Here is a 13969-nt window from a genome sequence, read left to right on the forward strand (position 1 = left end):
TTCTTCACAATAGCATGTTTCCATTGGGCTCCTTTTGAAAAGGGAATTGTTAATTAATTGACTGCTTTTTTTTTTTTTTAAATATTTTGAGTCAGGATCTCACTGTTGCCTAGGTTGCCCTTGAATCTGGATCCTCAGCCTAGACTGCCTGAGTGGGATTACAGGTGTGTGCCATCACGTGATGCTGAACTTAATTTTTAAACAGCATAAATAGAGACCAAAACAAATGGAAAAGGTTAGACATCTGTTAACTAGAGATTTAAATCCCCCCCCCCAAAAAAAAAATTCCCCATGCTCCCTTCTGGTACTGTTCCAGTGTGACTGTTGGCTATTTGCTAAACAGTATAGAAATAAATTCCAATCATGAGAACCCCCTTTTCCTTCTGGAGCTCAGGCTTAAGACATCCGTGCATTTCCCAGGAAGTTACTAATAAAGAGGCGGTGTGTGGCTGTATAACCTGACTCAAAAGGAAAGGTTTTGATGGAAAAGTATGTGGTCCTGTCTGCCTCTAGTTTAAGTTGGAAAGTCACACTAGCATTTGAAGCCTACCATATTTATAGCAGAGAGACAGATGATAACTGGGTCCTAATCAATTTCTTTATTGCTTAAGAAGACCATTTGAATCATTTTTTTTTTATTGCATCTGAAATAACCTTGTCTAATCCAAGGATGCTTGTCCACCAGGCCACAATTTAAGGCAGTCCCACATAGAAGTGTGGGAAAATCTCTCTATTGTCCTAGAAAAGGCAAGGAAGCAATGAGATTGTATTTCAAGAGGTAAAATAAAAATCTGCCAGCCACTATTAGTGTGAATAACCAGGTATGGAAAAGGCAAGGTGTGGAAGCTGGCTAGGACACACCTGCATTGGGGGAAAACGCAAATCAAACTCAGTGACCCTATTTGTTTGGAAGAGGGCTAAGTACGGGCTTGAAAGTATTGACCATAAGTGTTGTGCCCCTGGACCTCCAGGTGAGAGACTCCTTTGTTGGTAACCTCCACAGTAGATCATGTTGGCCAGTGTGGGACTCGCGTCCACCCAGACCTGCTTCATTTGACCAAAGGGAAAAGAAAGGTGACACACCATGTAGGCATGAAATGCAATCCAATGGTAGATCCCTGGGACTTCAGATTTTCCCCTTTAAATATTTTGATCAAGTAGGCACCCCCCCCACCGCATACATTTTTTAAAACAGTGATTAGTGACCCTAGTTTTAAATTCTGAATTCATTAAGCTGGGAAATAGAAGATTGGAACATTTCCTTTGGTGGAAAATAGAAAGCTGTGAACATATCTGTACATGGTAGAACTATTTTTTACCTATTATGTTAGGGTGCAAGAAATTTAGGTTTGACGATGTCAAAACAATGTCTTTCCATTTTATATGCTCCCCCCCAAAGCCTGTCAGTGGTTCCCCATAACCTTCTGGGTAAATTTCCTGCACCTTATTATATCTCCTAAGTTTCTCTTTCTGCTTCTCCAATGATGCAACAAACTCAAATTTCTCCAGAAGTTTTCAGTAAGTTCTATTGTATTTGTACATGTTTTGGGATTTGGATTGGTGCTTTTGGGGAGGACGGATATAAACTGTACCAAAAAGGACCAAATTTAATTACAACAAAAAAATTTAAAAAATAATATGGTTTACTGAGCAAATATGAGATAGGCATTACATTAAAGTGATTTGGAACAATTGTGACTTGCATAAGTTTTCTCTAAATCTTTCCTCCTATTGCTGAGAACTGTTACTTGCTATTCAGAAACATTCTTAATTATTCTCCAGGTTTGCAGTTCTCCCTCATGGCTGCACATTGGCATCACCTGGCGGGGGGTGGGGGTGCAGCGCAGAGATTGATATAATTGGCCCTTCACGAAACTCCCCAGGTGATTCTAATGCGCGTCCAGGGTTGAGCCCCGCTGGCTATAGAAGATTTCGTAGACATCCTTACGTAATCCTTCTTTCCATTCTGTGGCCTGCCCACCCTCTTCTGATCATGTCTGCACTCCTGGAGCCCAATGTAGGGCCTTGCATTTTGTAGTCATTTGGTAAATGCTGTATGGGAGGGTGATATCAACATTCTTTGGGATCCTCCAAATGCCAGTTGCTGCATGGCTCAGTCAAACGAAGTGTCGGGAACTTGGGTGACAGCTACCCAGCAAGAGCTCTTGGTCATGCGAGAGTGGGGTGGTGCAGAGAGGACAGTCTGAGGTGGCCAGGTCTCACTCTCCGGTCATTGCACCAACAAATGTGTATTTCCGATGTCTCCCGGGTAAATGAGGTTCCACATGAGACCTCTCACCTAATGCCGTGCGCATGGGCTGGGAAAGCAGTAGGGGTGATAGCAAGCCCTGAACTGCGCAGCCAAGCTCCGGCCTATGGGTGGTAAGCCCCGCCGCCAACAGCAGAGCCAATCAGCGGTCGCGGGGCGGAGTCAGTCCCTGGTGGGCCGGAGAGAATCGCTACAGTTGCTCGCAGGCCGAGAGTGGGCGGGCCCTCGACGCGCTCGGGCTCGATTGGCCTCCCCTCGGCGGCGGTNTAGGTAGATGTTACAGGGGCTTCAGATATTTAAAAGTAGTTTAACCAAATGCTCTTGGGAAGCATGGACAGTACCAGGATATACACTTTTTTGCTTCCCTACACTTACATATCATGTACAAACCAACTTCTACCCCACAATCCCTTACTCTGAGAGACTTTAGGTGTGTCATGACACTGATGAAAGCTTACAACTTCTACCGTGGCCCTGGGAAGCATTTGGTTTCTTCCTGTGACTTTCAGTTCCAAATCTGTGTCCTATTATAGCCTTAAGTGGGGAAAAGGCTACTGTAAAATATTATTCAGAATAGACCTCTGAACAGGAGGACTGAGCACAGGTGCAAAAGAGGAGTAGTTTTTTTTTCTTGCATTTGCTTTTGTGATCACTGGTTGTTTGAGAATGCTTCCTTTTAATTCCCTTGCAAGTGAGAACATCCTATCCATTTCTTTTGAAGCCAGAAATCAAAATGTTTCAACAAAGCAGGATGAGGAAAGGTATGAAAGGGGAGAAAAAATGGAGGAGTCATGGTGGTGAGCCATGGAACCCTGGGTCAGTTACTGCATTTGTTTAGCCTTTGGTTAGCAGTTCTGAGTACAAGGGGTCCCTGTCCTGGAAATAACTATGCAAGACTCTTCTTAGTAATAGGTTGAACATTTCAAGATTTTGGTCTGTATATTTTTGAACCTAGATGAAGATCCAGTTTCAGACATGAGACTCACTGAGAAATAACTTCATTGAGATCAACTTGAGTGATTAGATACCAAATGCAAGAGGAATGTGCTATGACTGAGGTATGTCTAATGTGACAATTTTGTGAGATTATGGGAAGGGTCTCATACTTATTGAATACTGTACTAGATTTGTAACATATTTCCTTTTGACAATGCTATCATTTTAAACTCAATAAGGAAACTGAGGTTCAGAGAAGTTATATAACTACTTGACATCTGTTCTGTGTGCAGGGCACTGCTCTTTGTTCTTTTAATATTAGCTCTTCTAATCTTTACAATGACCCAGTGAGCTATCATCAAATTGTTAAGTTGCAGTTCATTGTAATTATTATCTTTATTAAAGCTCATCTTGTCTCATCTTTGGCTTGTGGGAACCTAGTCAAGCCTTTTTTTTTTTTTTTTTTTTGTTACAGGGATTGAACCCAAGGGCTCTTAACCATGAGCCACACCCGCAGCCCTTCTTATTTTTTGAGATAGGATCTCACAAGGTTGTTTAAGGCCTTGCTAAATTGCCGAGGCATAATTTGAACTTGATCCTCTTGCCTCAGTCCCCCAAGCTGCTGGAATTACAGGTGCATGCCCAGCTTAAACCTATCTTTTTTTAAAATTTTATTTTTAAAATTTATTTATTTATTTTTTAGTCATACATGACAGCAGAATGAATTTTGACATATAATACATACATGGAATGTACATACATCAATCATATTGTCAATTCTATTCTGTTGCCCTTCCTATCCTCCTTACTCCTCCCCTCCTCTCCCATCCTTTCTCTCTATCCAATCTAATGTGACACAATTTTTTTCTCATTACAATATCATATATGTATTCTGTATATAAATATATAATATATAAACCTATCTTTTAAATTTTTTGGTGGTACTGGAATTGAACCCAGAGGCACTCTCCCATTGATCTGCATTTCCAACCCTTTAAAAAAATATATAAATTTTTAAGATGGGCGTTTCCCCATCTCAGGGCCTTGAACTTGTGATCTTCCTACTTTAGCTTCCAGAGTCACCGGGATTACACATTTGTGCCCTGGGCTTGGCTAAGCCTAACTTTAGTAATAATTTGATAGCTTCCCTGTTATCTGATAACAATTTCTGTCCCAGACCTAAAATCAGTCTTTAAGAAAAGATAGCCACGTAACAGAAACATGTTTTAAAACAAATCTATTTGCTCAGTATCAAGGAAAAGTGCATCATAAAATTAAAGAAAAGATAGTATAAAACATGGGGAAAATGCACTTATTTTGGGAGTGGGTAATATGTAGGAGACTTTGGGCCTATAGTTGCATGGACGACAGATATTTAAGGGGTCACAGAGCAGTGGTGTCTGTTAGACCCTGTTGCAAGGTTATGCTTAAAATTGATGTTTTCCTCTTGTTCTTGTATAAATAGAGATATATATTGGTGATAAATGAGTGAAGTGGAAAGATCTTAAAAAAAATAATTCTTAGAACAAAATGACATGACCATTTGGCAAGGATATTTAACTTAGTGATTTAAATCCTAAACTATTTTTATGACATAACAAAACCAAGTGCCTCAATTTTACCATTTGACCAATCCCCTTACTTTTTCTTTGACCTTGGGTTTCTACATTTTTTATTTTTTAATTTCTCATTTTTTATTCTCCCATTAAAGCTATTAGTTCTACCTTTCATTGGCTGAATTTATAGGCTTGGAGCTGCTAAGAAAAAATCTGTTTTAAGAAGTTTTGCTTTTAAGCTACAGATGTACCTGATTCTCAGGTATTGACTGAGAACATTTTGTACCTCTCATTAACTAATTGACTTAATAAGAATATATATCAGGGGGTTGGGGATATAGCTCAGCTAGTAGAGTGCTTGCCTCACATGCACAAGGCCCTGGGTTCAATCCCCAGCACCACAAAATAAATAAATAAATAAATAAATAAAAATATATATATATATCAACATGAATTACTAGAATTGAACATCATAAGCATAGTTGTTTTATGGTATGGACTTAATAGCTACAAAATCAGAAGTCTTTCTTTGTTGGTTTTTAAAATTTCATTCTCTTTCTTTTTTCTTGCATGCCTTGTTTATCTTTGAAAGTTTGTTGGATATTGTGTATGGAACATTTTTCTGGGAGTGATTTGAAGCCTTTTTTCAGAGAGGATTTCATTTGCATTTTCCACTTCTTCAGGATCAACCTGTTAATCTAGGATGATCTTGAAGTACTAGAACAACAAAGAAGAGGGGAAGCCAGGTTTGAGGTTGATGGGAGAGCTAGTTTACTTCTGATTCACCCTTATCCTGAGAGTTTAGCCCCTCTAGGTTATAACTTTAAGATAGAGTGGCTTTGATCTTTAGCACTTATTTTCACTGCTCTGTGGAATTGGCAGATGCCTTTGGGGAAAGTCAGTTGATGAATCTCTTTATGAGATTCTTTAGCAGCTACATGCCTAATCTGCATAAGTTTTAAACTCCATAGACTTGGCTATTTGGGAGCCTGATGCAACCTGTTCTGACTGTGTCAGCATCCCTATGTCTTCCAATGTCATAGCTGTGACTACTGTGAGTAGCTGTAGATAAGCATAATTATCACTTCTTCCTTGGTATCTTCCTCTGTTTCCCTGAGACCAGTCTTTTCTGAATCGGTCAATTCTTCCTACATTCTTTGCTAACGATTTTACTTTAGGAAAGAAGGAATTATATCTGTATGTCGGAGACCTATGGAAAATTTTTCCTCTCACATGGCAGTTTTAGATAACAAGAACAAGTGATGGGTAGGGTAGACTAAATGTTTTTTGGTGACCAACAGAATCCCTTGTTGCTAGTTTCTGTTCTACTTAGAAATAAAGACTACCTAAGTAAATGTCACTTCATTTATCCTTGGCGTTCAGTGAATTGTTAGACTGGCCTGTAACCGTAGGCTCAGATGTGGTTCTTTTAGACCTTTTTGGGTAGCAGCTTCCCAAAGATAAGTTCATTAGTGTTGCATCATTTTCACCTTCACTAGTTAAAACAAATAGTTCTTTTCTCATTTTCATTCTCTCTCCCTCCCTCCCTACCCCTCTCTCCCCCCCTTCCTCCCTCTCTCNTCTCTCTCTCTCTCTCTCCCCCTCTCCCCCCCTTCTCTCTCTCTCTCTCTGGGTGTGTTGAGAGACAGAGCATGTCCATGCATGCATGTGAGAGAGCCCAGAATTTTTTTTTTTTTTCTGTACTGCTGAGGAATTCAGAATTATATTCCCAGAAAAAATAATTATAATTTAGGGCAGATTCAAATGATTTATACAGTCATCTATCTAGGAAAATAGCTGTTTCAACATAGACATGGCCTGATTTGCTTTGCAAGAGTCATGGATTCTTTTAAGTATAATTTCCTTTAACTCTTATTCTTTTTTTGTTTAGGCAACTCAAATTTTCTTATTACCAGGCTTGACTTTGGACTCTACAAAAGAAACTATGTCTCCAGCAGCCCCTAAAACTCAGGAGTCCGTTCAATTATCAAACAAACTCATGCTTGAAAAACAGGTAAATTGAAATGTTTTAAAGTTTTTTAAAATATGTGCCAAACAATGTTAGATCTATAAATATGAAAAATCTGACTTTGGAAGATTTTCTTGATCAAATAATTTTGGGGAATTCTGGGGTAAATATTACTAAGTAGTTTTACTGACACATGAGTCTCCAAAGGACAATTTAATATATGTCATTTTCCTTTGATCACTAGTTTGAATATTTCATTAGACTTGTGTTCTGTAGCACCTATTTTGGAAAATGCTATTCCCTGTTATTTCAGAATTCATAAACTTTTTTTTTGATATATGATGTATCAGGTAACAATATGTATAACTTTATCATTGAAAATGTGTACTCTTATTATATACAGAGCATTTTGTTTTTAATGAATTACAGTAATTAAATAATTACAGTGAGTATCCATTGATACCCACTTAGAACTTTTGGCTCCTAAAACAAATATCAGTGATAATTTTAATCCTGTATCCATCAAGTTGTTCAGTTCTGTGATAAATGGCCTAAGGCATAAGTGAGGGAAAAGTTGTGTGTGAGAGAAGTATATAAAAAGTAAAGGGGAGGAAAATGTTAGCAGTCAAAAAGAAAGATATATTTTGGGCTAAGAATATAGCTGAGTGGTAGGATGCTTGCCTAGTATGCACCATTCCCTGGGTTATGTCTCTACACCATACAACAACAAGGGTTTCACTATGATGTGGGAGGCAGTCTCGCTGAATGATTTGCATTCTCTTCCCCTTGAGCAGAGGGGCTCTGACCAACACTCTCGTAGTGACCTGGACATTGCCCTCGTCCTGGAGGTTGAGGACGTGTCTTCAGACGTAGGCATATCATTCTGCAGCCCCTTAGGTTGAATTACACTCATCTGTCCTTGTAACCCTGCCCCTCCTGACCTTCTTTGAATGGAACTTTCTGAGAATGAGGTTCCCCCCAATAAAAGCTCACTTTCAAATGTGCTTGCGCTCTTACCAGCCTCTCATGATTTTCCTCGCTTTCCCATTTGGGGAGCTTGAGGCCGAGAGCAGAGGAGCCATCCTGAAGCTTGATTTAAAGGTAAAGTGTGTGTGTGTGTGTGTGTGTGTGTGTGTGTGTTTTATTTGGTGTCCCAGGAAATTCACACGAGTGACCTTAAGTTCAGCTGCCTGTACAGGTCAGGGGTGGCACTGTGAGTCATGGTAGTATAAAAGAACCATTAGGGTAATTTGTTTCTTTTTTTGTTGATAAACTGTTTTAAGTTAGGCACTATATTAATAAAAAACTTTTTTTGTGTTTTATGTATATATATATATATAAAATTTTTTTTAAACATTTAAACATTGAAACTTCTCTCAACCTTTTCACAAATATCCTTTAAAGTTAAAAAGCACCTCACACAGTGATTTCAAAATCAATCATTGTACTTGCATTAACAATGGATTATATGGCCAGGCATGGTGGCATATCCCTATAAGCCAGTGGTTCCAGAGACTGAGGCAGGAGGACCACAAGTTCAAAGCCGGACCTAAGCAACTTAGTGAGATCCTTTCTCACCAAAAACCAAACAAAAACAGGAGTTTACAGCTGGGAGTAGAGTTTAGTGGTAGAGCTGAGGCTCTGGAAACTCAATCCCCAGTGCTGAAAAACCAACCAACCGAAAAATAACCCCCAAAACATATTTAAATACATGATATTAAATTGTTTTATAATCTTTGTATGTATGTGTTCTGGGATTAAATCCAGGGTCTCATGTGTGTTAAATCCAACCTCTAAATGTATTGTTCTAAAAAATATTCTCTTTTTCAATCCTTTATTTTTTATTTCTTCCCATTCTAATGTTTTTATTCATTTAATCAAGAGAGCTAGAATTCCTGTCTCAAGTTTAGGATGCAAATACAAATTTAGAATCAATTATAAGATTTCAGAGTGTCCTTCAGGTGATTCTACTGGAATTGTTGGTCAAGGTGGACATGCTTCTATGTGATGGACTAGGTCTAAGTTTTTGGCTCCATCTAGTTAAGCGTGTTTTGAAATTTTTGTTACTAGTCATTTGGCTCCATCTAGTTAGGTGTGTTTGAACGACTGATCTTTTCCTTACTATTCAATTAATATTACCTAGTTTGCACTGGTTTTTGAGTGGAGCCTGGTCTAGTTCATGAAATCTGTTTGGCTCACTGGAATTATGAAGTGTTGTAATTATTTTTTTTCTTTAATTTGTCTACTAAGGCCTACAAATGAATATTCTACATGATGTGATAATTTGTGCTTATTTGCATGCTTCTTGTCTGTTGCTGATTTTGTTAGAAATAATAAATGTATTTAATTTTAATAAGATATGCTTAAAAATTCATGTTTGAAAATTTTTTGAAGAAGCTGTTATTTTGAAAAAATAGGAAATTGTATTGTAAGAATTTTTCTTCATATCTAAGGTTGATCCTTTTCTCTCTCCTTGTCATTGTAGCAGGAAGAAGCAGAATGGGAAAGTATAAATGTGCTGTTGATGAATCATGGCTTACAATCTTTGTGCTTGGTCAAAAGACCAGATATTAAAGGTAATCAGATCCTATTTTTTGCTTAAGGTTAAAAAGTTTTTTAATCCTACAATGTTTTACTTGATTATTACTATCTGTATTATATTTTTTAAAATGTAGATCTCATCCTTTTTGACAAACAGTCATCACAAAGGATGAGACAGAATTTGAAAACATTGATGGAAGAAACAGTTCGTCAACAGAACATGTTACAGGAGCTTATAGAAAACAACCAGAAACTTAAGTAAGAAAATGCAAAGTCTCCTTTAAATTATTTGTATATTCTATAAGTAATGACCATGAAAATGATTCTGCAATTAAAATTTTAATTTTGATTACATATTAAATTTAAAAAATTTATAGGTAAATTTAAAAAAGATCTTTTGGTAATAGTTTACCATATATATGTAATGGTACTATGAATGTTTTTGTTTCTGTAATAAGATAGAAATGCTGGGGCTAGGGGTGTAGCTTCATGGCACACCACCTCCTTAATGTGTGAGGCCCTGAGTTCAATCCCTGCACCAAAAACAGAATGCAGATAAATTTTACAAAGTCAATAAATTGGGTATGTTTGGTGATTTTATTTATTTTTAGTACTAAGGGAAGGAATTGTATGTCTATTAAATTAGAAATGAACTTCAGCTAGAACAAAACCGAGCAGCCCATCAGGAACAGCGAGCTAATGAGTTGGAACAAATTATGGAGAGTGTGAAAGCCAAAATTGGTGAATTGGAGGATGAATCCCTAAATAGGGTTTGCCAGCAACAAACTAAAATAAAAGATCTTCAAAAGGAGCAGAAAACTTTACAGGTACTGAGTTATGTGTTTTCTTAGTCGATTAGTACTAGAAGCTCATCATTGACTTCCATGTTGCTTAACTTGGTGATTTTTACCTTCCTTGACCTATCACTGTTTCCTTTTCCAGAACATCCTATTTCCCTCACCTCACTGGACATTCTATAGTTCCTTTGCTGCTGGTTCTTCTCTCCTTCCTAACCTCTTGGTGTTGGAATTCTCCAGTGCTTGGTCCTTAATGTCTTGTCTTTTTTCTACATACCCTAACTCCCTTGACCTCAATCTGATTCATGGCTCCTCAATTTTTATCTATAGCCTAGACCTGTCCTCTAATTCTGTACTGATAGCCAGCTTTAATATCTCTATTGGATGTCTAATAGGCACCTAGAACTGTTTTTATGTGTAAAACTGAGTTCTTTTTATAGAAAGGGTAGTGTTACAACAATGAATGCTGAGTTTCCTAGTATCAAAAATATTTACATTAAAATTTAGATGTTTTGTGATTAAAGGAAATGAATCTTGTGTTGATAGCAAATTAGGGAAGATAAAAGTGCTCCTGGAGTATAATTATTTTACAGTTTAAGGGACATTCTTCTATTTTTAGTATACACTTGTTTTCAATTTTAGACTGGTTTCATGCTGCATATTTTGTAATTTGGAGCAAAGAAATATTGGTTTTTGTATGTCTGGCAAAGAAGTCAAGGAGATCAATAAATGTAGGTATAGTGAAAAACTGGAGAAAAGACAACTTATGTGACATAGAGCATTATATTTATATCTAATGTTTTCTCATTTAGCATATTTGTTTTGAGATTTTATCCATGTGGCCACATGCTGTGATTTAGATGAGTCTTCCTTAAAGGTTCATGTTTAGTTAAAGGCTTCATCCTCAGGGTATCATTATTGGGAAGTGATGGAACTTTTAGGAGGAGGGTTCCAGTGGGAGGTCCTAAGTCTTGTCTTTGCTTCCTGACTTATAATGTTAAGTGAGTTTGCTCTGCCATGTTCTCCTGCTGTGATGTGTCATCCTCACTTGTGACCCAAAGAAATGAAATAATTCATTCTATGTTTTCTCCTTTTTAAAAATTATAGTATTATTATTGTTTACATTTGATTAAATATTAGACAAAATCATAATATAAGGAATCTTATTTCAATCCCCATTCCTCCTGCTTCCCTCACCTCTCCCTCCTCTTATTCTTCTTTCTCTACTGATTAGCTTGCTTATTTATTTATTTTGCTTGCTTGCTTATTTATTTATTTATTTATTGGTAGTTGTAGATGGACAACATGCCTTTATTTTGTTTATTATTATTTTTTCACACAGTGCTGTGAATCAAACCCAGTGCCTCACACATACTAGGCAAGCACTTTACCACTGAGCCACAACCCCAGCCCCTCATTTACTTTTTGACTGGTACTTTCTACATAAACATACCAAAATGGAATTTCTTCATGTATATCTATGCATGTAACATAATTTTGTTAAACTTGTTCCATATTTCCTTCCCTTTCCAATCATTCCTACCCCACTCTCGTCATTCTCCTTCTGCTCCACTGATCTTCTTTATATTTTTATGATATCTGATCACTGCCCACCCCCCTTTTCTTTATTTCACTCTAGCTTCCAATGAAAGAAAAGTTTTGATCTTTAATTTTCTGAGTCTTGCCTATTTGACTCAGCATGGTCTTCATTTGCATCCATTTATTGGCAAATGCCATGATTTCATTCTTGTTTATGACTGAATAAAACTGCATTGTGTATATGAATCACATTTTCTTTAGCCATTATTGATGGGCATCAGGGCTGATTCCTTAATTTGGCTAATGTGAATTGTGCTTTTATAAACATCGAAGTGGCTGTTATCACTATAGTATGCTGAGTTTTAGTTCTTTAGGATAAATACCCAGGCGAGAGATAGCTGGGGTCATATGTGGTTCCATTCCTAGTTTTGAGGAATCTCCATACTGCTTTCCAGAGTGGTTGTGCTAATTTACAGTCCTACCAACAATGTATCAGTGTACCTTTTCCCCCACATCCTCATCAGCATATTATATGTTCTTGATAATTGCCATTCTGACTAGAGTGAGATGAAATCTTAGTTTTAATTTTCATTTCTCTGTTTGCTAGATATATTTAACATTTTTTTCATATATTTATTTAGTTCTTGTGCCCATTTATTCAAATCCCCCCCTCAACACTCTCCCCTATTCTGCATTGAGATTTTTTTAGTTGTTTATCTATTAATTCCATCAGAGGAGCAGCTGGGAGATTTTCTCCCATTCTTCAGTCTCTCTCTACACTCTCTTAATTGCTTCCTTTGCTGTGCAGAAGCTTTTTAATTTGATGGTATCCCACTTATTGATTCCCCATTTTATGTCTTGAGCTTTAGGGGTCTTGTTGAGGAAGTCAGTGCCTGTACCTATGGGATGGAGTGTTGACTCTGTTTTATTCTAGCAATTGAACAGTTTCTGGTCTAATTCCTAAGTCTTTGGTCTATTTTGATTTAACTTTTGTGGAGAGTGAGATATAGGGGTCCAGTTTCATTCTTCCACATATGGATATCCAGTTTTCCCAGCAACATTTGTTTAAAAGGCTGTCTTTTCTCCCAACATATTTTTGGCACCTTTGTCAAGTATCAGATGGCTGTAAATATGTGGCATTGTCTATGGGGAGGTGGCCCCAGCATCTCCCTAAGGGGTCCTTTTTCCTGCCCAGGAGGATATAAGCCACCGGAGAAGATAATATCTCAGAAAAAATTAGTGCAGAAATAAGACAGAGTTGGAAAGAGTTTTGAAGTAGGGCACCAGATAGGTCCAGCCCACCCAGAAGCTGGAGCTGAACAATTAGAAAATGGCTTCCGTGGTTTATTTAAGTGGGTACATCAAAGACAGGGATAAGGTTTCAGGGTGGAGTCTTGATTTGGGATATCTTGGGGTCAGCAGGTTGACTGGCATCTGGGCGAGTTATGCCCATCTCTGGGAGGCTATGTGGCTGCAGCAGGTCACCCCATCTCCAGTGCTTGTGTTGGACCAGGCAGAGCTGAACAGGGCTCACAGGTGTCTGGGCATTCTAGGCCAGAGGAAATTTCTACTGGAAGTCGGATTCTCCTGTTCACTGGCTATGATACCAATTTTTAGTTCACACTCGGCCTATGGATGGCTCTTAAAATTATCTCTGTGTCTTCTATTCCATTGGTTTTCATGTCTCTTTTGATGCCAATACTATGGTGTTTTTGTTAGTACAGTTCTGCAGCATGATTTCAGATCAGGTATTGTGATGCCTCCTGCATTGTTGTTTTTTAGAATTGCTTTGGCCATTCTGGGTCTCTTATTCTTCCCAATGAATTTTAGAACTTTTTTTTCCCTACTTCTGTGGAGAATGTCATTGGTATTTTCATGGGGATTGTACTAAATCTGTGTATTTGCTTTTGATACTATGGCTATTTTGAAAACATTAATTCTGCCTATCCAAAAATATGGGAGGTCTTTCCATCTTCTAAGGTCTTCAATTTCTTGCTTCAGTGTTATGTAGTTTTCATTGAGGTCTTTCACCTTCTTGGTTAGATTAATTCCAAGGCATTTTAGTTTTTTAAAGTTATTGTGGAAGGAGTGATTTTCCTGATTTGGCAGAATCACTGTGTTAGAGTTAGGAGAGCTATTGATTTCTGAGGGTTGATTTTTATATCCTGCTTCTTTGCTGAATCAATTTTGATAGAATTCTTTGGGTCTTCCAGATATAGGATTGAGTCATCAGCAAACAGATAGTTTGACTTCTTTTCCTATTTATATCCCTTTAATTTCCTTTTCTTGCCTGATTGCTTTGAGGTTTTTTTTTTTTTTTTAGTTCTTGAAGGACTTTTATTTTATTCATTTATTTATATAT

At 37.5% G+C, this 13969-nt stretch overlaps 1 protein-coding gene across 9 annotated transcripts in view; it reads left to right on the forward strand.

Moving 5' to 3' along the window:
• Positions 1–3195: 3195 nt before the first annotated feature.
• Positions 3196–13969, forward strand: part of Cep70 (centrosomal protein 70) — a 51945-nt gene continuing 41171 nt past the window's right edge. For 5 of the 9 annotated variants that reach the window (XM_015486997.2, XM_048794335.1, XM_048794334.1 and 2 more), the window contains exons 1-6: positions 3196–3327; positions 6653–6775; positions 7751–7831; positions 9216–9306; positions 9406–9529; positions 9918–10098. In XM_015486997.2, the coding sequence (XP_015342483.1) occupies positions 3301–3327; positions 6653–6775; positions 7751–7831; positions 9216–9306; positions 9406–9529; positions 9918–10098 (627 nt within the window). In that variant the 5' untranslated portion in view covers positions 3196–3300. The remainder of the gene's footprint in view (positions 3328–6652; positions 6776–7750; positions 7832–9215; positions 9307–9405; positions 9530–9917; positions 10099–13969) is intronic. The other 4 variants (XM_015487000.2, XM_048794333.1, XM_048794337.1 and 1 more) reach the window with 3 other exon arrangements.

The sequence above is a fragment of the Marmota marmota genome, unplaced genomic scaffold (assembly GCF_001458135.2).
Source record: "Marmota marmota marmota unplaced genomic scaffold, marMar, whole genome shotgun sequence".
NCBI classification, from domain to species: domain Eukaryota; kingdom Metazoa; phylum Chordata; class Mammalia; order Rodentia; family Sciuridae; genus Marmota; species Marmota marmota.